General features: G+C 43.8%; 1 protein-coding gene across 5 annotated transcripts in view; it reads left to right on the forward strand.

The window, feature by feature from the left end:
* SRGAP3 (SLIT-ROBO Rho GTPase activating protein 3) overlaps positions 1–26,962 on the forward strand; it is a 231,075-nt gene that overhangs the window by 140,761 nt on the left and 63,352 nt on the right. For all 5 annotated transcript variants that reach the window (XR_010793772.1, XM_066615038.1, XM_066615039.1 and 2 more), the window contains exons 4-6: positions 3,931–3,993; positions 16,656–16,841; positions 20,476–20,604. Coding sequence is in view for 4 of the 5 variants with exons in the window: in XM_066615038.1 (XP_066471135.1) it covers positions 3,931–3,993; positions 16,656–16,841; positions 20,476–20,604 (378 nt within the window). In the remaining variant the exon portion in view is untranslated. The remainder of the gene's footprint in view (positions 1–3,930; positions 3,994–16,655; positions 16,842–20,475; positions 20,605–26,962) is intronic.

Genomic DNA, 26,962 nt, shown 5'->3' on the forward strand with positions numbered 1-26,962 from the left:
GTAGCTCTCGAGCCAAAAAAGTATGAGCACCCCTGGTTTAGCAGTTATATTGCTTTGCTTGCTGCAATGGCTATTTAAAGTTTTAAGGACACAGGGCACTTGTCCCCCAGTGGTTGTGGTTTCTTGCTGCATAAACCACATCAATCCTCCTTAGAACAGCTGTAAATTTTCCTTGGAAAGGTTTATAGCTGGCTACATTGAGAGAGTTCAACACTAGGAATGTAAACCAACAGAAAACACAAATCCTTGAAACAAACACATTCCCAGGCATATTACTCTATCTGTCACCTTTTTCCTTTCTAGGCATGCTATGTTGTTGTTGGCTGACTGTTTTTGCAGAAAGAAATCTCTCAAAGGCTGCTTTTGTGTACCTGACTGCTACAAGCTGTGATTTGAAATGTAAAAATGTCTTCTGTTTTTCTGTTGGCACCTGGCATTTTTAAATGTCTACAGTGTCTGATTTAAAGACAGGTCAAATAAAAAAATTCTCTATTCTTGCTTTGAAGTGTTGGAGGAGACCTGTTGATGCATCCCTGTGCAGAGGTGGAGTGGCCACCATTCCAAATCAAGTGGATGCAAACCAACTAGGGTTATGGCGAAGGATGCAAAGTTCTTTTTAACTTCTTCTCCCATCCTTTAGTGCAGTGGTTCTCAAATCAGCTGTTCTGACCCAAATGACAGTTTCATGGATGTTCCTGAAGGTCATGGGAAACAGTAGTCCCTCTAAGCTGCTGTGCAGCTAGAATTGAAGCCCTGTGCTTTCTCAACACTCCAGAACTTGGCAAGGATGTTATTGCCAAGTGCTCTGGAATGTTGTTGTTGTTAACATTTACCAACTCCATGGGTCAGCAGACTGAGAGACCCTGTTTATAGAGTTGAGGTTAAACTTTGGGGAGCACTGTCTTAGGGCACAATCCAGGGGTGCCTTTTGGCCGGTGCATGTCCCTTGCGCTGGCCCAAGAGGGTTGCAAATGTGCCATAAAGCATGTTTGCGCCTCCTCGGGAGTTGGCAGCGCCGACACGCTGAGCTGACACAAGGCTCTGGGGTGGGGGAGGAGGCATTCTGGGTTGGGGGAGGGTGGGTGGTGGGCAGCCGGGGGAGCGGGTGGTGAGCAGGAGGTGTGGCTGGGACCCGACAGTTATGCCGGATCCCAACCCCCCTTCCCAGGGAGTTCGTTCTGCTCTCCTTGGACTTGTGTCACCTCAGGAGGTGGTGCAAGTCCAAGGAGACCCATTGGAGGTAGGGTTCCTTACCCAGGGGTAAGGGAATCGTTTCCCCTTACTCAGCCACTTTGGGAAAATTATTCCAATGGAAATTAATTCCCCAATGGAAATTAATCACCACTGACATATCAGCTATACAAATCAAGTCAGTTTGTTACAGTGTGGTTATGTTTGTAATAAAGGGCAAGGGGATATCTGAATGTGTGCACTCTTTCAAGGCTGGGAAGCAAGGGCTCCTGTCTTTACTATTGAACGATGCAGTTATAAAGGTGAGACTACTAATATGTTGACTTCATAGTGTATTTGACTAGACAGTAGTGAGAGGGCTCAATAGTCTGATTTAGTTTACAAGGCAACTTAACATATTCATGTGTGTGTTCATATATATCAAATTTATATAGCTTGAGATTATTTTATCTTCTGATCATATCAAATGGTGAAAGATAACCTGTTACCTATAGTTGCTCCTGTCCCAATGTGACATTGATGGTGGAAATTGCACACCTGATTTCCACAGTGCAAATTGCTTGGATCAGTTGTGTTGACCTGCAGTTTTGTGCTAGCTGGAACTGACTACTAAACTCTGTGCTGGTGTATGTAAGGGTCAGATCATCTATTGAAGATTAGTGGAGAAATATGGAGTTGGACTATGGTCCAGGTAGACATCTACTATCTATGCTGACTTTATGCAGAGGACTTTCCCAGTTCTACTGCCTAACATTGTTTGTTAGAGTTATTTGGCACCAGGGCTGTAGCTAGCCTTCCTAGCTAGGTGGGGCTGTGACTCCCCTACTAATGGAATAATTTTGTTTAAATGGACTAACCTAAACAGGTGCTAGACAAAAAGAGAGAGATGGGGAATGTGGACCATTCTGAGGGCTCCAGAGGAACAGGAGAAGTTTAGAGCGCTATTCCTTCTACTTTGGGGGGGGGGGGGGAGCCTGAACTGCCAGAAGTTTAAAAAAAACAAACTTTAAAAACACTCTTGTTTTTAAAACAAACTGTCATTCTTTAAGCTGTTGTCTTGTGTGCTCCCTAGGGCATTTGGTGGGCAACTGTGAGATATAGGAAGCTGAACTAGAAGGGCCCTTGGCCTGATCCAGCAGGGCTGTTCTTATGTTCTAACAGGAGGATGTCAAATCATAAAAGTCAATTTTCTCAAAACAAATTCTAGGTGTTGTGGAGCAGTGCTGTAGGTGAGGTGGCATACTCCACAGGGTTCCATTGTAGACTACTGATTGCTATTCCACTGCAGACTACTGACCATTTTTATATACACAAAACAATGTGATAGAGAACTGAATTATGGGTGTCTCTACTTTCTTTAACCCATTTCTGCCCAGCCCACAAGTGTACACATTTGATCCGTATTGCATATATGCAACGTTGGACAGAAATGGCTTAAACTAGTAGAGCAAAAGTGATGGCCTAGTTCTCTCATATGGTTTATGAGTAGGGAAGCTTATGTCTGGACTGGATTCCTTGACGTTCTCCATGTACAGGGAAACCTTAAAAATAATAATAATAATGGAGAAGTATTTTGTCATGTGAAGCTGAACTTGCTGTCTGATGTGAAACAATTCAGCCAGAGGCTTACTGCTACACCTGCTGTTTGTGAGAACTAGATTAAAGTTTCATTCGCTTAGCTCTCCCAGACAAAATAGAGAACATCTGCATTTTCATTTTAACACTTTTGAAGGAGAGAAGCAGAACCCAGATGTTGATTACTGCCCTTTTTGGATTATGCCAGTTCAGTGTTTGAAGGGAAAATGTACACTAAAAAAGAATTTGTACATTTGTGGTAAACAAAGCACTATCAAGCCATTTCTGTATCCTAAAGCATTTTTTAAAAAAGTAATTCATGAGTAAAATACACATACTGTTTGTAATCAAAACTCCAGTGCAAAATGCAGGACTGTAAAATATCTGAGTGGCTTTTGAAACAATAGGGAATGGATGCCAGAGGAAATCATGATGACTTTTTAAAATATAAGAGTGACATTACCAGAAACTGATTCTGAATCAAATATCCACAAGGTCTGTTATAAACTGAGAAAAGGTATAAACGGATTCAGTAAGCATGAAAGTCATGTGAGACATACATAGCAATGACACAAAAATATTCTCTGTGGGAATTCTGTTGTTCATCTGCTGTGGATTAGCAGCATTCAGTTGACAAATGATTATAAAATGAAATTCGGGGAAAAAAACAGAACCCATTGAACACCACTTTTCTAAATGTGTTCCTTTTGGAGCATTTTTCCCAGCCTCAGTGTGTGTGTGTGTGTGTGTGTGTGTGTATTTTTCCTCTTTGCTACCTGGTGTGATATTCAACTGCCAAACTGTCCTTCCCATTGTAGAGTGTAATTTTTCTTTTGCCCAACAGTGGTAGAGTGTTGAATCCTAGTTTCATATCCTGGCTAGTTTGCAAACAGTGGTTAGAATAAGCCAAAACTTGCCACTTGGATGTCTTGACAAATCATGACTTGTTCAGTTTCAGTTGGTGGCTGATAACATTTCCCCTTTCACCCATGACCTTGAGGCTTGGGATCATCATATCAAAGTGTGGCTCCTGAGATGTCTGAACTCAACCACAGGGTCCTGTTTAGCTCTGAAAACACTGTAGAAGCCTCTTGTGGTCATCTAGATGTCTTTGCTTGTAACAGATCTCAACTTGCCCATTTCTGCTTTTATTTCTTGTTCCAGAGCAAGGAAATTGGGCTTCAGATGCATGAAGAACTCCTGAAAGTCACCAATGAACTCTACACTGTGAGTAGTGTGACACATTCTTGTGAAGTAAGATTCTGGAATAGCATAACCACAGTTAAATATAGCATGGATTGAACATTGTGTCAGACTTTTCATTTTGAGGGATCTCTTGTCTCCTGGTGCAGAGTTAAGTTAGTAGCAGTACTTTAACTTGTGTATTATGTGTACATGGGGGGGGGGAGGTGGTTTAGAACAATCATGTGCAGAGACCTTGTGTAATGACCAATGGCATGATTGTGTAGTTCAGTGGGGTAAGGAAAACAGGCAAGAGTGAAGGTGCACACAGGTTTATTGTAGTGTTCGAAAAACCAAAAGGGGGTATAAGCTGGATCAAACTAAATTAACACGTGTTAATTTACTATACGGGAGGGGGAAATCCGGACACGGGGGGATTCTGTAGTTAATGTTCTTGCACAATAGAGCCTAGGGAAAATGGTTAAGAGGAGGAGAGAGGAACTCCCTAGAAGGAAAATGGGAAGAATGAAGAGGGGAAAAATGTGAGAGAAGACACATAGGGAGATTAGATGGGATTCCAAGGGTAAGGAAAGTTTGGGTGTGCAAGGGAGAAAGAAGTGGGAAGGGAAATGAGGGCCGTTAGTGGTGCAGAGAGGTTTAAGTCTGAGGTCAGCAACCTTCTTCTGCCTAGGGGCTGGATATTGGATCTATCAATAGTACAAATGCATGCGTGAACCTCCCGATGAGGCCATAGAGCTAAAAAAAAAAAAAAAGAGATGGGCACAGTGCAGAGAGACGCATGCCCAGGCAGAGAATGATGCTTGAAGGAAGCTTCTGTTCTTGGTCTGCTTATACTGTAAGGTTTACAGAGAGATAATTACAAATTATCATCCCCTGGTGGCTGGGGATAAGAATAGGCCCTCAGTTTGGCTGTACTTGTTGTAAGAGGCGACTAAACTGTCACTGGGTAGATGGGACTCGTTAGCCTGGGAAGGCAACTCATCTGAGAGAAGGAAAACTCTGATCCCAAACCTCCACTGCCTTGTGGCTACATCCAGTTATGGAAAAGGCTTCAGGAGTCAACCTCGAGGCAAAATCCGCAGCCGGAGTCACTGAGGCAGTTCATGGCTGAACACAGTCACATTCTGGCAGCTCCTGCGATGCTGCTGGAACCAACCGTATTGGCCTCTGCCTTTCCGTTGGACCATTTCAGCGACATGGAGAGGGGGGATTTCCTGCATGGGAAACAGTCTATCCTCCATATTTACTTTACCCAGGCTTCGCGCACTGGAGAGGACACTGTTCCAGAACCACCATTCAGAGCACGATACCACAGTCTTCCGAGACTGAAGGATGCCAACAACAAATTACAAATTTGAACTCTTTTTGTTTTGTTTTGTTTTAAGGACACCATGGGCTGGGTGGGTATATCTTTTTGGGATGGATAATCTCAGATGGTGAGCTGTAGGTTGCCAGTCCCTGGTTTAGCTTCAGACCATTGCAAAAGGTGGTGGTTCTGTAGCCTGAACTGAGGGCTACAGGCAAGGAGTGAACCTCAAATATTTCATCCACCTTCAAGGTGGGTGGGGAAAAGAACCTCTTCCACCAAGCAAACGCTCCTGACTGATACTGCAAGCATCTGAAGGGAAATCACCACTGGCAATGGGGATTCTCCTTATTTGGAGGATTTGTTGTGTCATTCAAGGGAGTTTGTTTGGGAAGGGAAACTGAAACTGAACTTGGGCCTCCATCAAAAAGGTGCAGAAAAACACTTTACACAAAATCACACAGCACTCTCAATTGGAAAAGAAAGTGAAAAACACTAAGTGTGTGGTCACTTTACATAAGACAAAGATAAGGAAAATGGGGGAATGGGTGGGTCTTTCAGGAGACTGCGCCATGGATCAAAATTACCTATCCTGTTTCTTTAAAGCAACTCCTTCCAAACCCTGGCCCATGGGCTGGATCTGGAGTTTGGGTGTTTCCTACCCCACCCCCCATGATCGGCGCTTACCATTCCAGTGCGCCACAGTTCGTCATGTCCCCACATTGGGAAAATGCAAGGTTCTGGGCAGTTGCATTTGTCCGAAAATCCAGGCGCAATGCCCACTGGGGCATTGCACCATAGACGCAACTGCCTGTAGTGTCACATTGTCCTGATCTGCGGACATGAAGAGCCGCACCATGCCGAATTGGTAAGCTCCAGTTGTACTGGGGAAGGCATTTCCAGCGTGTAGCAGTCTCCAGTTAGGAGACATCTGCTTTAAAGCATGAGAATGTTGAGTTGCAGGGGTTGTGGTGGCAATGGACTGATCTCACAAATCCCCCTGGGCAAAGAAGAGTCTTAAAAATAGATGGGCTGTGAAGCAAGCCCTTAACCTGCAATGATAAAGTGCCCAGCTGCCTTTCAAGGAAGGAAGGCAGGTTGGGCAGGTGTGTGCATGAAGAGAGATTGACATGGCCCACATGGTTAGCTGATCAGCCTGCACAGGCTCAGCATCTTTCGTAGTGCTCAGGTTTTTAGAAGGGAAAGTCAAGTTGATTGCCAGATGTTGCCGTCTTTAGTGTCGGCTGGCATAGTGGTGCTAAGATGTCTGTTGGGATGGGAAAGCAAAGAACACAAGGATGTAGTGCTCAGGGTTTTAATAGATTTTTACCCCATAGTATCTTATGGGACTCTTGGGTGAGGTGACTGAGAGCCTGATCCTATGGTCCATGCCACGCCTCCATGTGCTGTAAGGCATGTTTGCAGAGCTTACCGCCGGGCTCCCGCTGGCGCTGGCTCAGCTCCAGCTGGCGCTGAGCCAGTGTGCGGCGGGCGCCCGGGTTCCGCGCTTGGCGGTCTCCATGACCGCCGGGCTGCGGAACGGGAAATGGGGGTGTGGTTGGGGGCGTGGGGGAGGCGTGTTGGGGGAGAGGCAGATCTGCAGAGCCGAGTTCCGCAGGATCCAGGATGCTCGGGTAGGGCAGCTCACCAAACAGTCATCGCTAAAGTGAGTAGCCCCATTGCGGGGCTGCTTCCCTTGCCAGGGGGAAGAGGACAAATGTCCCCTTCTCCCGAGAAGCCTTCCGCAGTAGTGCGGGAGGCGCTGAATCTGGCGGGAGCCCTCCGTGGCACTGCCAGGTCCCGCAGCTCCGGGCAGCTCAGGATTGGTCTGTTAGTCAGGGAATCCTCTATTGCTGGTAGATGGCCCTGTTGGGTTTTGCCTTTGTTTTCCCAACCAGTTGAAGTTATGATAACTAGTTTGAGGATCATTGTCTTGTTCCTAGGTTGAACTCTATCATGGGGTTCAATCTTGTACATCCGTTATGTAGAGTACAATGAAGCACTGATTAGTTTCTGAAAACTATTCAACATGTGTTTTAATTTGGTGCTAATGTAGACTTTTGACAGTGAGCTTCATTTTACACCTGATCTGATAAATACTTGGATGATGTCCCAAAATTCAGTTCTTCCTCCCTTAAAATACAGAAAAAAGACCAAAAATGACCATAAATACTGGTGGCTGTGGAACTGATAGACTGGTTTTCAAAACTCCCCAGAAACATACCTGATGCTGAAGACAAACATCTCAGGGTAGTATTGTGGTAAATACTGTATGATGCAGATGAAATTGGTACTCGGTTACTTGATCAGCACCATGGCGTTAAAGGCAGGTGCTGTGGTGAATGTATTTTTAATTGATTTGAGAAAGGGAGATAGAATTGAAGAGCCGGGGTGGTGCAGCAGTTAGTGTTGATCTTGGGAGACCTGGGTTCAAATCCCAACTTAGCCATGAAAATTATTGGGAGACATTGGGCTATTCATTATGTCTCAGGCTAACTTACCTTGTAGGGTTGTTCTAAGGATAAAAAAGGAGGGTAAAGAGTTGTATACACCACAGTCACTAAAACTGACTGGTGGCAGAATGTGTAATTTATCTGTGGAAATCCTTGCCACAGGATGTTGTGATGGCACCTGATTTAGATGCCTTTAAAAAGGAATTGGGCAGATTTATGGAGGAAAAGTCCATCACGGGTTACAAGCCGCAATGACTATGCACAACTTCTAATGGTTTTAATGGTAGACTATCTCTGAATGTCTGATGGAACAGAGTGGAAGCAGTATACAGGTATCTTGTTCTCTTGAATACTTCCTGAGGCATCTGATGGGCCATACAGGAAATACAGGATGGGCCATACTGTGAGATACAGGAACCTGGACTAGGTGGGCCTTTGGCCTAATTCAGCAGGGCTTTTATAATGTTCATACCACCGTGAGCTCTCTGGAAGAAGGGTGCTATATAAACATGATTAAAAAATTGAGCAAACCAGGTAGGAGGAATTTGTGGGAGTCCAGGTGAGAGAGCATAGTAATGACATTTTAGAAATAAAAGGTGCTTATTTTGCATGCCTTGACAAGAATCTTTGATCCATAGGCTTTTATAGGAGAAGAAACAAGGTAAAACCATGCTGTCTAGCCAAACCAAGACAGCTCACAAGCCTACAATTCGTAGGCATAGACACTCTGTTGTCTCCCCCTCCCAAAATGAAAAGGGTAGGAAAAAAAGCCTCTGTTTCTTTTTCCCCATTTTAAAATACTGTATAAATCACAGAAATGGCTTATTGGTGGTGACTTCAGCCTGGCTTTTGGAGCTCATTTAAGAGGCTGTGTGTACGGTCGGCTGGGAAACAGATCACACATTTTAGACTAGCCACGTCCAAGTAAAACACTCAAGGTTCTTTCTCACAATTAAAGCTGGGGGAAACCCTTTTTTTTCCTTCTCACTTCAACTCATACAATATATGGTTTTGTCTGTAATAAATAAACCTACTTTTAACTTATACAAGGATCGCACTTCTTTTAGAATACATATTTTGCTGCTCTCTTCTCCCTGCAATCTCCTTTCCTCTTGCTCATTTTAGTCTTGCTTTACAATTATCAACAAAATTGTATTAGGCGGAGGTTTTGCAGCATGTAATTCATAAGTCATGTTGTTTTAGTAATCCTCCTCTAAGGATTACAACATGGTATATTGTCTTTTTTCCCCTCCCCTAAAGTGCTTTCACAGTAAGGGTGCTATACAGTCATTCTCCTTAAAGGAGCAGACCTTGTCTGCACGGTTACATTTTGGAATGTTGGAATGGGTTTTTTGATTGTAATAGACGTGTTCTGTGACAAAATAAAAATATTTAAGATTTTGTTTTTTTCCCCCAAGGAGGAAAAGTGCAGAAAGTGGTATTATGTGTTTTTATTCCAAGGGCACATTTTTATAAATTATAATTGCAAACTGTAATCATTTAAAATGTACTAGGTGGGTGATATGGGTGATATAGTGTCAGTGGATGCAGCCACATGACCCATGTATCCCCCCACCCAGCACATTATTTATTTTTTTGCAGATTTCCCAGGTTTTTTTTGCAGATTTCTTTAAACAAAATTGAGAAGTGCAGAAAGCATGTGTTCTTATTTCACTATCATTGGAAAAATCACACCTAATTATTATTATTATTATTATTATTATTATTATTATTATTATTATTATTATTAGCAGTATTTATATACCGCTTTTCAACTAAAAGTTCACAAAGTGGTTTACAGAGAAAAATCAAATAAACTAAATGGTTCCCTGTCCCAAAAGGGCTCACAATCTAAAAAGATGCAAAAGAACACCAGCAGACAGCCACTAGAAAAGACACTGCTGGGGTGAGGTGGGCCAGTTACTCTCCCCCTGCTAAAAAGTAGTGGTAGTACTCTCTTGCATATGGTAGTGCATACTCTCTCTTGCTTAGTATTTACATGCTGGGGGCTGGATACTACTAACAACTACTGGGACCAGACTGTGGTGAACTGTGGAAGGACAGAAGAGACACTGTGTCATTTTGATGGCCCTCAGGCATCCATTTATGTCGCACTGATTGAGAGGAGAGGAATAAACTCTCTGCCTCTTGACCTTCTTAAGACTTCCACTGGGGTGATGGAAGAGAAGGAAGAGCAACCTGGTAACTCCCCAAGGTCCTTTTAGAGAATGGTTCTCTCCAGTTTTGAGAATATGGAAGACTGATGTGGCTGACGTAACCTGGCTTAACCAGTAGTTAGGATAGCACAGCCAAAGTGAGGAGATGGGCTTCATCTGTTGCCCATAATGTTTGAACATAAATTTGTTTTAATCTGTTAAATCCCATGTTAGCTGTTTTTTGACTGCAGTTTGAGTGCAAAGCTGCATTGACCCAAACGACTGCATTGACTATAATTGATATTATATTTCACAGTACTGTAGTGCTCTTCCATTTTTCCAGCACCTTAACAACGTTCAGCATTTGCATGCCCTGGAAAAAAAAGAGTTGGTCACATTGCGAAAGGCCCTAAAATTGCTGCCCTCTTCTAGTTCAGAATATTAGAGGAAAAAATCAGAAGTGTAGGTTGTTACTGTATTGATGTAACTAACAGCTTGGCAATTTATTTTAAGTGTGTGTACCCCACCCCTGCCAGTATTTCTCAGAACAGCTTACAAATAATAAAGAGCAGTGGAAAAAAATATTGAAATTGCAACTAAAACATACCTAAGAACAATTTAAATTATGTCTTTAAAGGCTTCATAAAAATCTTTTGGTGCCAAGACATGAGTAGGTGCCAGACATGCTTCCAGGGGCAAACATTCTAGAGATGAGATGCTTCAACCACAAAGGCCCTATCTCTGGTTGTCACTTGCTTTCCCTCAGAAGGTGGGGGCTCCAGAGAAGGTCTCTGAAGATTACAATGAACAGTCAGGTTTATGTGGGAAGAAGTAGCCCTTTGGTTCTCCTCAAGCTGTATACTGCAGTGTGAATTCTTCTGTTCTGTTGCAGGGAGTTCCACCGTTTTTCAAACCAATGTCAAAAGCACCATTGACTTTCCAATTCCAAGGTTAGGGGATTGTTTTCTAACTGGGACTGAATTCTTTACTGTGTCACAATTCTTCCCACAGAAATGCATCAAGAACCAATCCAATCTAACATGGGCATCTAATATTGATGCAAGTGCTCTTTTTGAGTACTGTGCAGAGTTATTTCTATAGCTCAGCTTATTTCTGTAGCTCAGCTTTAGCATTCTTCCTGATGCTTTCCTGTACTTTAAAGATCTGCTTCTTACAGCCCAATCCTGTGGGCTGCCAGCGCTGCAAGGCACAGTGGTGCCAAAATGGCCACTGCTGTATCTCACAGGGCCAGAGCAGCCACCAGAGTCTCCTTGGGGTAAAGGGACATCGGTTCTTTTACACTGGGTAGAACACCGCTGGCTCCAATAGGTCTCCTTAGATCTGCACCTGCTGTTTAGCAGGCGGAGAACTGAGAAGGCCTTGTCAGGCTTCACGGCTCCAGAGGGGGCATGAGATTTGGTGGCAGCCTCTGTCGCCATCCCTGTCTACCTCCCGGGCCCAATCTGCCCTCCAGATGTCACTGTCAAGTTCTGCCACTCCTTGCCTTCCCCATTGCCCTGAAAAACTTCCTTGCAGCCTGGTGGGGATACTTACTGTCCTGTCTTGAAAGTGCTGAAGCCCAGCGCTGACTGGCGCTGGCCTCTCCACCAGCACTGGGTGTCTCCTGTTTGTGTTGGAGTACCTTACGGCTCTTTTGTGACACCCAGTGCTGGCTGTGGGGCTAGAGCACCGGTGCTGTGCCCGATAGGATCAGGCTCTTCGTTATGCTGCTGTATACTCCGAAAAACACAAATACCAGTTGATATTGGTTTCATCCTGGCTTATTCTTTTTTTTAAAGCTTGGTTTTCTTAGCTTCCAGTTGGTGTTCTTTATGTTCACATGTCAGATGTCACAATTTTTCTTTTTGGCTTTGCAGAATTTCTTCTGCGCACAGTTGGCATTATTGTTGATGGAGACTATGAAAGGAGCTGTACGTTAAAGAATAGGTTTGTTTAAGAAAGCTTTCTTGGCTGGTAAGAAAAGCAGGTCTTTAACTTGAACACAAGTGAAAGTTAATTATTTCTTAAACAGACGGTTCTGAACAAGCTCTGCTTCTGCTTTCATGTCTACGTCTAAGAAGAGATACTGAGAATCTTTAGAATCTGTGGGGGTTGAGATCTATGATATACATCTCTGTTTATAGCTGTTCTGGAAATCTGATAATAAAGCACCACCAGAATATCTCTATACTATAGGACTATAACATGTGTAGCAGTGGTATCTGCATATTTTGTGGCAAAGAGAGTGGAGATTTTTATTTCATGCTTTGATTTTTGTGGCTTTAGATATCATTGTGGATAACATAATAATAAGATCTAGTAGACTAGCTATCTGTTGAGAGAAGGTGTTTTTTTCTCTTTGATTAGAAATGCTGCAGCTGTCTCTTGCATTACTGTGATTGTCACCCTTTTCAGGGCATTACCAGAAGTTAGATCCGTACAACGTGTTTTCATTACATTGACGTTATTAAAAATGACTGATGTAATTCTGTAGATACGTTATAGTTTAATGAGGATGGAAGGGGGATGGGTACAGCATATGAAGAAAATCCATGTCTTGTGAGCTTGACCTGTTCATGATTGAAGATGGTAAGAGAAGGTCACCATCATTTTGATGGCACTGGGAAGGAGAGATGGAAGGCACTGGGAAGGAAAGATGAAAGGAGAGAGAGGAAGAATCTGTCACAGTGCTGGGAGAGCCCGATGATCATGCAGACCAATCTTTACTGCACCGCTTCTGATGAGCTGTTGCTTTGCAAAGCACCTCTCAGCGGCTGAGCTGGAAAGTGATGTCCCAGCAGAAGCTGTGCTGAAAGGGTGGCCTGTGTGATAACTGTGCTCTCCCATATCTTGAAAATATGATCAAGGTTTGCATATTTTCTCTTTTGTCCTTTGCAGCCAATGAGTTCTATGTGAGAAAAAAGTGCTTGTTTGTGGTCATCACCTGCTTAATAACATCACTTCCAGCCCTCAGCAGGTACCATGAATGTTGTTTAGCCTGCTGTTTGAAACAAGTTTGATGCCCCTGTCCTAAAACAATGTCATAAAGTGCTATCCCAGATAGAAGGCAAAACAAAGTGGTAGAGAAGAAAAGTAGCATGGGTTGAATGTGGACCAGAGTCTCTTGAAGACTGTAGAGTTAAGGCAGTAACCTTGGATGCAGGGCTGCTCTCAAGTTTTTAATGTGTGCTTTTTGTACATTCTAAGACCATAACATTTATGTTCCAAAAACTAGTTGAGCTACAAGCTGTAAGGGCCCAGAACCCTGGGACTGCCTGATAGATTGTAGTTTCCTACAGTATGTAACCATACTGGAAAAGTGTGTTCTTGACATGCGACACCCAAAGTCTGGCTGAAAACAGGAGGGTTGTGTGGAATGCATGCTAATATTGCTATAAAACCAATTTATTTTTTTTGCAGGGTCCAGACCATCTAGAAATAGTTCTATTAGTATTCATTGCTCAGAGTACCCTGCAATAAATAGATATTAGTTTTATTTATTGCAGGGTCTTCTAGCTAATGCATACTAATAAGGCAAAAGTGGCACACTTTATTGTTATGCGGTATAAGAGGAAGCAATGAGGATGCAATGAAAATGAAAAAGGATTGGGTTTTTAAAAATTTAAACTTTAAACAAGGTGGATTGGATGGGGGTGGTGGGATCTGCACAGACTGTGCAAATCAGTGCAATAATGCCACAGTCTTGTTCACAGTAGTCCAAATGTACTGATGAATTTTAAAACAAAACAGAAGATTTAACAGTGGACTGAAAATGCCAACAAACTCACAGTCAGCCCAAGTCCAAAGGACTCTGATTGGATTTCAGCTGACATTTTGAAGAGATAGTTACGTAACAAGGTGTGCTCTAGGCAAACTGTTTCCCTTTGATATGTTTTTATCTAAGGAGATAGTTAACTGACCTCTTGAAAAACAGCAGCTTATAAAGTAACTCCTTAAAAGAGTTTGTATACAACAATATTAATAGAGGTTCTAAAAGGGGGAAGGGGGGCTTGGTGCTGCCCATCATTCTTTGCCATTATTAATCTTGGAGAGGCTCAAGAAAGAGGGATTAGATTTTGATCCTAGATATACTCTTGGTGAATTAGGCTGCCCTTTTTGCTTCATGGTGATATAACGGCTTCGAAGCAGCACATAGTGCAGCTGCGACTGCATGGAGGTTTTATCTGTAGTTGTGCAACGAGGCAAATTTTATCATGATTCTCGTAGTTGAAAGCTGTGAGGTTTGGAGGTGTGAAAGAATTTGTCACACCACTAAAGATAACCGTGTCTGCTCAGGCTGTTTCTTCTACCCAGTGAGTTGTATGAAGAGAAAGTTCATTGTAATGAAGTACCTTTTGGGGCGATGGGGACGACTTGTCTTATTGGTTTCAATTGTGCGTAGTCATGACTTCCTTTTGAAAGAACCCAGTAAATACATAGTGCTCCACCACAGAACAAAAGGTAATCCATATCCATCTGACCAGCATATATTTATTTATTTAAAAGATGTATGTACTGCCTTTCCTTATGAACACTCCCATCACCATCTTCCTGCCCAGCAGAAAACACAAGCTCCAACATATGTCTTGCCACACGTATCGGGGGGAGGAATTACCTGCGACAGGCGACCTTGAAATCCTGAGCTATTTGCAGTCTGCGAGTTCTGTGAACACTGAACTTGCCCAGAACCAATAAACGGACATTCCAGTGCTACTTTAGAGCTCACACTGGTCAGCTCGGGCAGGAAGACTGTTTAGCAGCAGGATGAATGCTACACCAGCAGAATTAGGAATGTTAATTAGAAATTCTGTTGGAAAGCTACACCAACAGAATTTCAATCCTTTCTCATCCATTCAGCATCATGCAAAAACATTCAAATCTTGGAAATCTCTGGAGAGGACACTCAGGCAGGGAGATGGACTTTTATTTTACCGTCCCTCAGGCCAGCGCGACCCCCCAAGTAAGGGAAAAAGCCCCTTGGTTCCCATGGTCCCATGATTGCTGCAGCACTGTCAGGGTCCCTATTACTGGACCCTTAAGGGAGAATGGCCCAGTTTTTGTTCCCTATGGTGGGTTGCAATCCACACCTTGCAAACCACTGTGATAGACTATTGTGACCCTGCCTCTGGGACTCTCCCCTTGAGGTCTTGGCTGCTGCATCACCTGGGAGCCTGGCAGACAAAACTGGGAGAGTCTTATCCCTTCCTTCACATCCAAACAAGTCTCTCATATGGGCCAGATTGTCACCCTCCTCCAGAACCATGTGTCTGAGTGGTCTTATTGTTTACCAACTTGTCATTTAAGCAGCAGTGTCTTCAGGCTACAAGGGTCACAGTTAGGACTGCTAAGAGTCCCAAGGCTGGGGGACTGACCAAAAGATGGGAATATTTTGCCTATGACTAACCTACCTTCCTTCTGCAACAACCAGTCTAAACACTCACCACCATATCTTCCCTGGCCTGTCATTCTCAAAATGGCGGTGCCAGTCCCTCCCATGTCCTCCTCCTTGTACTAAAAGCATATTGCTCTGGACAAGAATCAATACTGTCATCCCCCCCACAGAAGACCTGTTGATGAATCTACACTCTCTTTATAAAGTAATATCTTCTCTTTAACCCAGCAATTTTCAATTGTTTTCATCTCACAGAACACTGACAAAACACTAATTGTCAAGGCACATCATCAGTTTTTTTTTTTTTAACAATTAACAAGGCACACTGAACTGCTGGCAAGGGCCTCACATCCCTCAATGGCCCTACTAATAAATGACCCTCCCCCAAACATCTGTGGTACACCTGTGGACCATTCGCGGCACACCAATGTGCCACAGTGCATTGGTTGAAAATTGCTGCTCTAACCTGATATTTGCATTAACCAGAGCCTTGTCATACAGTAGAAAATAAGGTTGGTTGTTGAACTTGGAAGACACAAATTCGGATTTCTTCACAGCTGTGACGTTCACTAGCTCCCACCCCACAACAGTGCTCCAACACAGTATTGTTCTGGAACATGCTACATTAGGTGCATTGTGTCGGATTTTGAATTGAAAGTACAGCTGCTGCTTAGGGAGCTTACCCCTATACTGGGGTCCTGCCAGTTGCAGGAGGGGTCCATGAGAGTCCCTGTTATCAAGGCTCCATCATACTTAGAGCTAGCTTTGGTACAGGTACTGGTGGGACGTTTTAAAATACACATCAGATGTAGCTACAGTTTGCAACTTTATGGAAATCTGACGACTGCCCAGTTCAGTATAGAACCTACTCCACAGACTTTTCTTGTAATTACATCACCTTTCTGCCAGAAGGCACCCATGGCAGCGTGCTACAATTAAGGTGACACAAAATTGCCAAAATCCACCAATCCATAAAAATAAACAAATAAGCATATATATGGGAGGAATTATCTCCTGCTTCAGGGCTCTAAGCGGAGAAAAAAAGGATCCGGGAGACAATCTGATGAAGCCCCTTGGTGGAAGGTAAGTAGGTCATGGTCTGGTCAGTGAATGAATGCACCTGGGAATCCTAAAAATGCTACGTTCCATGATAGAAAAAAGACAGGATATGAGTAGTAATAAAAAAACTACAAAAGCATTTCTTTTCCAGTTAAAAGTGTGGTGTAAATGGCAAATAGTTGCGGAAGACCCACTCATTTGTTTATCATTACTACTACTACTACTACTACTACTACTACTACTACTAATACTAATCATTATTATTATCATTATTATTTATTACACATATTGGAGACTCACTTAATTTTCTTGCATTTTAGGTGATGAAAACCTACCACATGTACCATGCTGAGAGCATTAGTGCTGAGAGCAAACTGAAAGAGGCTGAAAAGCAAGAGGAGAAGCAGTTTAACAAAGCTGGGGATATCAGTGTGAACCTGTTGCGGCATGAAGATAGGCCTCAGCGCCGCAGCTCTGTCAAGAAGATTGAGAAGATGAAGGAAAAGGTGAGAAGGCGGGCAGCATGATTGCTGAAAGATCCACAGTGGGATTTGGAGAGCATAAGTGCCAACATAACAATGCCAACATGCATATCTGTGTGCTTGCAAAAAGTCATCAACTGAAAAACCTCCCCAAGGTTTATGGCTGATAATATTTGACCACTTGCAGAATACAAATCTTCCTCTGAATGAGTTTGAATAGCTAAGGTTGCCTCCTGTTTTGCTTATGTACATTGAAAATCTGCTTGGGTTAGCCATATAAAAAGCTTTGCTTTTTGCTGCCTGTTTGCTGAGGAGAGATGCCAAGAAGACAGCAGGTAGCAAGAGCTTTGAGTCAGTCGGTCAGGCACCTTCCAGCAAGAACGGAGCTCAGAGGCACATTGCGGAGCACTTCCACTGAGGGGGGTGCATTACATCATCCAGGCCTGATGTGCTCAGCCATTAAATTGCCCAACGCAAGGAGAGTTGAAAAGGGCAGCTGGAGGAAGGAAAGGCAGGCCTCCAGAGAGTGATGGCTCAGAAAACAAACAAAGCAAAGCAAAAAATCCAAAATGCTTTAGGCATCCAGTGCAAAAGGGAGTTTTGAGTGCAATGCTCATGCCATAGTTTCTCAGGCTGCGTCGCCTAGATCCAGAAGAAAGTTTAATGGTTTGGTATCCAAGAGATTTTGTTGTCGACAGAGGCGGGGGAGGTTGGCAGTAAATCTTGGTCTCTTACATTAATGCTTATCTGAGCAGATGGGGCAGCATGCAATGCAGCATTGTCTCCAGCTTGTGATCCATGATCACCTCTCTGTGGTATGCTGTGCTGTGTTTTTACATGATGAACCCCAGGGTTTTCCATAAAATGTTATGGAACTATGGTGAATTGACATCCTGTCACCATACTCATGGCCTTTCATACAAAATTTAGATTCTATGCATGTCTGCTGTGAAGTCAGTTCCATTATAGCCATTGGGGCTTCCTCCCAGGAAAGTGTGGATAGGATTGCAGCCTTAGATTGAAATCCTAACCCCTTATGTCAGTGCTTTCCAGCACTGGCATCGCGGTGCCAATGGGACATGTGCTGCATCCTGCAGTTGGGTGTCACTCATGGAGTCCTCCTCAAAGTAAGGGAATGTTTGTTCCTTTACCTCAGAGCTGCATTGCCCTTATGTCAGTGCTTGAAAGCACTGACACAGGGGGTTAGGATTGTGCCCTTAATTAGTGAAATGGCAAGGGCTGAGCTAGCATATGTGAGAAAGTAGCACAGAGGCAATACTTCAGAAGAAACTCTTCTAACACAGATTATTTTATTGATGTTTGTCTGAAAGACTTTTCAGTTCTTTATAGCACACTTTGTTTGTTTTTCCTTTACTCTTGGATAGGCAAGGCCGTCAACTTCATTGGTTATGTTTTTACCATCTCCTCTTTCAAAGCTAACATGTCCGCAGTTAAAAAATTAAGGGTGCAATCCTAACCAACTTTCCAGCAGAGAGGTAAGGGGACAAACTTTCCCTAACCTTGAGGAGGCCTCTGTAACTGCCACCTAACTGCAGGATGCAGCACTTGCCTCATTGGCACTGCTGTGTCAGCACTGGAAAGTTGATTAGGATTTGGTCCAAAGTTGCAATGGTACTGTACCCTCTGCTTACAGTGTATCGGCCAAATTTGGGTCCCTACACCAAGGTCTGGTCTAACCATACAGTGAAATGAGGTGGTAGAATGGAATGCACCATTTCCCAATATAGGTGAAGGATCATATTTTTAAATGCTTGCTCACTAAAAAAAAATCCCTGCAGATAGAAAATTAGCATGGAAGGGAATAGATTAGGCAATTGTTCTGGGGTGCTTTATTATTTAGGGCACAATCCTATCCTGCACTGGAACAGGCAAGCCAAGAGGCTTGCGCTGTATCCAGCGCAGGATAGGGGCCATAAGTGGCTCAGCCAGAGGCAAGGGGAAACATTTGCCCTTACCTCCGGGTAAGGGCTGCTGGTCCCTATGGGTCTCCTCGGACTTGCACCACCTCTTGAGGTGAGACAAGTCTGAGGAGAGCGGAGTGTCTTGAAGTGGCCAGCCCTGCCCACTGCCCGCCCTCCCCCCTCCCAGGGACGCCTCTCTCCCGCCTCCTCCTTGCCTCCCGCTGCCTACTTTTGCTCCATCCGTTGGGCTGGCTGGGCTGGTGCAACCTGCGCGGAGAAAGCCGGCGTGGAGACTTGTGTCAGCCTCCATAGGCCGCACTTCTCTGAGAGCCGACCCAGCTTCCTCCTGAGGAAGTGCAAATGTGCATGTTTATGAACCTTCTGGGCCAGTGCAAGGGATTTGTGCTGGCCCAAATCAAGGGCTGGATTGTGCCCTTACATATAGAAACATTCAGAAATGGCAAATTCCATCTGCACTCTGAAGTTGTACAGTCTACCCTGTCACTTCAAGGTTCTACACCTTGTTCTGTTGTACTGGGAAAGACCAAGCTTAAGAGAAAAGTTCTTTTAACCCTTTCTTATCTAGGATAGATAATGGTGAACTTCTTGCAGTGGTAGCCCTTTATGCCACTGAGCTGCTGATAGTATGATTTGATTTCTCTGCCACACATGTGGCAGAGAAATCCCCCCAGTCAGTGGCATAGTTCAGGCATCTGTTACAGGGGGTCAAACGGGGTGTCTTTTTACCCAGTTAGTAGGGATAACTGTATGATGATACATGGAAATTGGAGCTGACTCATATTAACACCTTATTGATTCCCTTCTGTATTGTAATAACACCTAATGGGCTCTTGGAGCAATCATTCTCATTGGTCAATTTTGAGTAAAGAAAATCCAATTTTTGTTACATAACGCAGTTGTATTTTTATTTTCTGATTATTTGGCTATAACTTTTGTTAAAATAGAGATATTCTGTTGTGGTTTGTTTAATTGCATTCTGCATTAAATTTCGCATGATGGTATTATTAAAAAATACCAAGGTTTTCACAATTTTGACCGCTACTGTTAAGCTCAGGTTATTGCTTCCCTAAAGCTTGTTGCCCGGTGCAGTTGCTACCCTCTGCACCTCCTTAGCTATGCCACTGGCGCGCCTGTCCCTTTGCAGGTCCTACTGCCATGCATAATCATAAAGAGAGGTGGACCGGTAAAGGGGTATTTAAATTTGCATTGTGGAGGGTTGTTTGAGTGGTCCTCACCCCCTGTGATTGTGCAGCAATGGGATGTTGCATCAGGAGGCAGAATGTGTGTACGCATACCTCTCACTGTAGGTTTGGAAGAACCAATTGCATAGCATTGTCTGAATTGGCCCATTGCATTTTCACTGTGTGTTAAGAAATTGACTAGGATGCCATATCGGTCTGAAAGAGCTTCCCCTGACCACTTGATATGATTGATGTCAAATCTTTTGACAAGGCAGTGATTAAATGCATAAACTGTAGCATGTATGCTGAAGTAGAATGGCTGGGCTGTGCTGCTGACTGTACAAGGGAAATCGCTGCTGCTCGATTAAACCTGCTTGGGTTTCTCTTATATCACAGAAGTCATTTCGTTACTTAAATGCAGCAGCGCTGCACAGTGTGCCTGTTCTAAGTACCTAAACTTTGGTGGTGGGGAAAGGTGAGCACTGGGATGACATATTCATGCCTTTGTGTGTGTACCATTTTGATGTTTTTCAGAGACAAGCCAAATATTCTGAAAATAAGCTGAAGTGCACTAAAGCCAGAAACGACTATCTGCTGAACCTGGCAGCTACGAATGCAGCAGTCAGTAAATACTACATCCATGATGTCTCAGACTTGATTGATGTGAGTATTTGCTTGATTCTTCTTGCTCAAAGTGCTAATGCCCAATGGGATCTTCACACAGGCAGCCGTGCCTGATGCTTTCGAATATATGAATGTGTCTATGCTGCAGGTCGCCTTGCTTTTGGAGACTTGCAGAGCTGATTCTCATTGTTTATGATTCATGGCTAACATTTCCCGTGTGCAGACAGTGTTATCTGGTGTCAACTTATCATTTTTTAGACAATTGCCAATGTCTGGATAAGAATCTCAATACATCCTATTGTGAAGAGTTTGATGAGGCTGAAGACTCCCGTGAAGGCCATTGTACCCTGCCACTTGGCAACTAGGGTCTTGAATCAGTCAAAGCTGGCCTGAATTTGGAGGTGTGATGCTTATTAATTGCAGGTATCAACTGTAGAGCAACTGAGTCTCTGGGTTCAAGATGAAGCTGATGGAATTCTGTACTTAGAAAGCAGCAAGGCAGCAGAAGCAGAGATGTTTCAAGGGGGCTAGTGGAAACTGCAGGCAGGTGTGAGTGTAGCTAGGCAGGAGCAGTGAAAGAATCCAGAAAGGAATGGGCCAAGGTTTGGCTTCAATATTTCCTCCCTTCAGCATCTGCCAGAGCAGGAAGACCAGTCATGAGGTTTAGGCTGCAATCCTAACCTCACTTTTCTGGGAGTAAGTTCCATTGAACACAATAGACCTTACTTCTGAGTAGACCTGCTTCGGATTGTGCCCTTAGTCCATTAAGCAGTTATAGAGTAGATAATAAGAACAGGTATTTGTTATGCATCATGAAATGCCTAACCCCAGGGTGTCATAAGAACTAAGAAGAACCTCGTTGGATCAGGCCAAAGGCCCACCTAGTCCAGCTTCCTGTAACTCTCAGTGGCCCACCAGATGCCTCCAGGAGCACACAAGACAGTAAGATACATGCATCCTGTTGTCACTCCCTTGCACCTGGCATTCTGAGGTAGCCTAGTTCTAAAACCAGGAGATGGCACATACCCATCATAGCTTGTAACCTGTGATGGATTTTTCCTCCATAAATCTGTCCAATTTAAAGGCATTTAGGCCAGGTGCCATCACCACATCCTGTTGATGTAGGCAGCACCCTAAATTCCCATTAATAATGGGGTTTTTAAACAGTATGATGTGCTTTTCCTGAGAACAGTTCTCTTGAGGTTACTGTGTCAAGTCATACTTCAGACACAACAAGGAACCTAGTATAGGCTTGGTAGGCTGTCATCTGGAGTGGTAGCTGTTGCAATATTACTTCTTTCTCATCTCTAAACCCCTTCCCTTTTTTGGTTTTGAGTCAGGGTTTTTCCTTTGAAATGCCTTCTTTCCAATTCATTCTCACATTTTCTCATCACCCCTCAGGTGCACCAAAAACTATTCACATGCATCCACTACCACCTCAGGAGTCAGGAGCTATTTATTTTATTATTGGTGGAATGGTATTTTTGTACAGTGTTTAACATTTTAGAATAAAACTCTGTTCTTTTTGGAGGAAGCTTTCCCCTCTGTTTCTTCTACTAAGAGTTGTTTTCTGCTTAACACTGATTCACAGCCTGTCTGATCACTTATCAACAGAGCTGTTTATTTCACCTTCGCTGCATATCTCTTAAGGTGGAAGCAGGGCTGGCCACCCTGTGTCTTTCCTGGTGGAACGACTTATCAATCATTCCATTTGTAAGCTCCCTTGAAAACTATATGTAAAATGAGTGACAATTTGCTTTCTTGGAAATAGCTATATATGGTCAGAGAAAGAAGCAAATGGAACTGGATGCCATGATCTTAGTTTTTTAATGTTAAGTTCCAAGTCACATTATGCACTTTCCTCTTTCACCCTCATCAAGAGATTCTTTAGTTCCTCCTTCTTTTCTGCCTTTAGAGTGGTATCATCTGCATATCTGAGGTTATTGATATTTCTCCCTGCAATCTTAACTCTGGCTTGTGATTCATCCAGTCCAGCCTTTCGTATGATGTATTCAGCATATAACTTAAATTTTCTAGCTTCATTCTACAAAAACACATTTTTGTAAATTGCCTTGGAAAGATTAAAACACATTTTTGGAAGAGGGGGAGAGACAAAGCTTGGGTTTTCTGCACATAATGCACATACACTTGTATACTGAGTTATGGTCCCTCTCTGGATTTATGGCCCCTTCCTAGATTTGATGGAGTGTCTAAGTGTAAATAGTTCCTGTTGGACTCTGAGAATCCAGTATTATTCCTTGTTTGCTATGCACAAGAGGGCTTGAAGCTTGATTTTGCAAGTACAAGAAGGTGTCTTTATCAACTGTCTAGGGGAATGAGCCAATTCCCTTTATATCAGAATATAACTCCGCCCTGTAGTGCTCTTTTGAAGCATACTAGACATGTATGAAAACCTGTTCAAATAAACAGCTCTTCTCTTGGGGCGCTTGAAATTAGGACACATACAACTCATGCATCCTTAATAACACTTTGTTTTCTTGGGCAAACAGAATATATAATTAGACAAATTTAGTTGTACTGAATCAAAGATGTTTTCGTTAAAGTCCCCTAAAGGGATTTCCTGGAGTGAGGAAGAAAAGCCATCTGCTGACTGCAATGGAAGTATCGAAAAAGAAATAAACTGGGGAGGAATGACATAAAAACAGCTAGAGCTAAACTAGCATTCGGCAGCTCTCCAGGAATCTAGAGATCAGAATTCATGAAAGCAAAAAGTCACACATCAACATGTGGGAAACCCAAGAGGCAAATCAATAAAGACAGACTCATATTCTCTTCCCATGCTTTTGTTTTCAAGGTTTGCCTCCCTAGCATGCAAACAAAGCAATGCTTTGAACAAAAAGAAGAATGAGATTACAAATTGCACGTCTGTTTAAAACAAATCTTTTGGAAATTGCTAATGGCCACCCAACTACCATAATATCTTCAAATCCTCTGAGGATTTGGAAATGCTACAAGAAACTTGCCTTTTAATTCTAACATGGAACAACAAAAACCGATTCAGAAGATTAATTAAATGAGATTAACTTCATGATGCAGTTAAGTGACATTTAAAACCAGGGCAAAGACTTCAAACTCCGATCGCAGCTATGATGGTTTTACAGCAAGTGCAGTTGGTTTATAGCCACTGCTACATGGTCAGTGTTTTATTTCGGTTTATTTCTCAAGATGTGCAGGAGACATGTGCCCCGATGTATACTTGGTGCAGTGTGCCTGCCAAGAGAGCAAAGGGCCAGGCATGGTTGATGAAAGGACTGAAGGCAAGAGGCCCCAGATCCCCTCAGGCCAGAAATGCCATGCTTTTCACTGAACCATGTGATCAACTTCCCTTTAACTGATCCATGGAACCTAACAGCCCAGTCCTGAGCTGTCCAGTGCACAGGGCTGCTGCAGCACCTAAAATGGCTGCTGTGGCATCCTAAGCACACTCGGCAACTGCTGCCAGCTCCTAGAGGAAATTGTAAGGGAAGTAGCCTAGCAGTGGGTTACTTGATTCTGTGGCAGCTCTTTAGCCAGCCTCATATGGGACTATGAATTTGGCAGAGCTGAGTTCTGCTGGTCCCACCCTATCCATCCCCACTCCCTCCCTCGCCACGCCTCCTTCCCACCTCTCCCACGCCCTCACTTATCTCTCTGCTGCACAGGGGTCTGGGCAAGCCACTGGGTGGTGGACCACAGACCCAGTGCCAGAGCTGGCCCAGCACGGGCTCACGCTGGGCTAGCTCCGGCACTGGGCCCAAACTAAGGCTCACAAACATGCTTTACGGCACATTCGTGACAGTGTGTGCCAGCAGTGAGTCAGCATGTGAGGCTCAGGGTTGTACCCTAATGCTCCAAATCTGACCGGAGTCAGTTGACTCCTTATATATAAATTTTTTACTTTTCCAAAATATAGGTGAAACTCAGTTCCCGCCTAGGCTACTGCATCACTTTATGTTAAGGGCTTGCTTCATAGTCACCTTTCTGTCTTTGGGACTCTCTTTTGCCCAGGAAGATTTGCGTGATTTTTCTCTTTACCGCGCTACCCCTGCAACTTAACATTCTCAAGCCTTGCAGAAACAGGATAGGTAAACTTGGTTTACGGTGAAGTCTCAGAGGCATGGAGCATCATTAGTTGTGCTCATTTCGTTTGTTGCCTCTCATTTGGTGGGAGAGGCTAGCTTCCCCACTGTAAGTGGGTGCATTCATGGTTGTTCTAGGCTCCCCCGTGGCCTGTAGCCCTCCATTTTCAGGCTGTAGGTAGCCTAGCTGCAGCCTTTCGCCACTACTTGAAACTTTCTCCTTTCTCTTCCACTAACTCTCCCCTCTTTCTCCTTGGCACACCCTTGGCGACCCCAAACCCTTCCCTTTCTCCCAGGTTTCTCAGTGAAGCCTCGCTAATCTCCCTACGTCCCTTCTTCCCCACTTGTCCCCCCTTCTCGCTTGGATCCTTTTCCTTCTAACAAGCTCCTCAATCTTCTCATTTCTCCTCCTTGTAATCGAAGCATTATCTTGAGTTTGCATGTGTGGGGACCAAGTGCCAAGTCAGTGGCCTCAGGCGCAAGTCAGTGGCAGACCTCCCCAGCCCCACGCCCCAGAGCAAAGGTTTGTGATGGCACCCCTTGTGGGCTGTCGCAGTCCCTCCCCCGCATGGAAATCCGCACCCTCACCTGAGGCTCATGGAGCCTCGTGCGATCCATGCCTGTGTCGGGGAAACTCCCTGAGGCTTCCCCAATGATATAAACCGTGCTTCTGGGAAACCGGAAGCACAGTTTCCGACCCCCTCGGGAGCCTCAGAAAGGCTTCCGCAGGGACCTAGAGGCTCGCGCCTGGGGCATTTGCCCCATCAGACCTAATGGGAGGTCTGTCACTGAATGCACTAGTCATCAATGCACTCGACTCCAGTCTGCACTAGTCAATGAAAAAACATGTTTTGTGACTTGGACTTGAGTCACCTGACTGGAGTTCCCATCTCTGAAGGATGATCCAGTGTTGCAACGGGGATGCAAGAATTGGCTAAAAAATTGTAGCGCATTTTGCAAAAGAGACCCAAGTTGTGGAGTTCTTATTCTTTAAAGAGTAGAAACCTCTATACCTCTGTCTCCCCACCCACCCACCCAGCCACCCTTGATGCATATGGCTGTGGCTGAGGGACATAGGGGGTCTTTAACCCTTTTTCCTGCCATCTGCCCTAGCAATATTAAAGGTTCTTTCCATTGACTTGGTCCTGGTAAGGAGAAATGAGAGCTATTCAGTCAAAGCTTCCCCCCCCCTTTAAGATTACCTAAGTTAAAGAATCTCAGGATGGAGAGAGAGAGAGAGAGAGAGAGAGAGAGAGAGAATTTACTAGTGTGTGTATTAAATAAATGTAACAGTAGAAGAATGCCAGTTGAACCCACCTAATCTGGAATAAGCATTTTAAATGTTTGAGGATGTATGTGTAATGGGAAGTTGATTTACTTAGTGTCTGACTGTTGAACTCTAATTTAGTTATGTTTACTGCTTTTAAGCAGCTGGTGAATGAGTAGGATGACCTGTGCTGTCTATGGTGCCTGCCTGACTGGTAGGCTTTGTTTTTGATTGGTCAAGATTCTAAATTTGGAAGGCCTCCAAAGTTCAGGTATATAGAGATTCTATGTAGAGTACAGTGGACCCTCCTTATCCAGACTGTGGATACCCATAGATTTAACTCAATGTGGTTACTGACCCCACGTCTGGAGGGTCTCAATGACTGGTTGGTCTTTGAGGCATTTCCCGCGAATTCTGTTATCCTTGGAAGTCTGTATCCCCTTGGTGTCTGGGAAAAATTCCCCCGTGGATGTAGAGGGCCCATTATATATAGAAATATCCTGTAATGTAGGGTAAATATTTCAACTGAGAAAAGATTTGGTGATCAGCAGAACAAGTTTAACGCAAATATGTAACTTTAACAGTGCCTATAAGGAAACTCTCCCTGAACTGCAGGTGGGTGCTTTTGCTCTGGCGTGATATACTGACATCTCTGGCTAAAGTGATCTCTTTGCTTCAGGGTTTTTCAGATAAAATCAACAGCCTGGCAAAAAGAGAATAAACAGCTTCCATCATGGGAAATTAGTCTCCCTCAAAAGACTGAGTGTGGTTTTAAGGCAGTGCCTTTGCTTTCCACTCTTGTGTCTTTTTTCTGGGTTGTTTCCTATGTTGCAATGCCAAGGGGAATTTCAAGCCCTTGAACCCTTTGTCTTCTCTGCTGTTCTGCAAGGGGAAGAGCTTTGCATGTGTGTGAGACAAAGATGAGAAATATAGTACTTGGAGCAAGGAAGTAGTAGGCAAAGCTCCTCTCCTTGGTTTTCAGAGACTGCCAACTTCAAATGGCAATATGCCCTCCAATTACACGCAGTAACAGGCTGTGTAATTTTGAGCA

This window comes from Tiliqua scincoides, chromosome 2, assembly GCF_035046505.1.
Source record: "Tiliqua scincoides isolate rTilSci1 chromosome 2, rTilSci1.hap2, whole genome shotgun sequence".
Lineage (NCBI taxonomy): Eukaryota > Metazoa > Chordata > Lepidosauria > Squamata > Scincidae > Tiliqua > Tiliqua scincoides.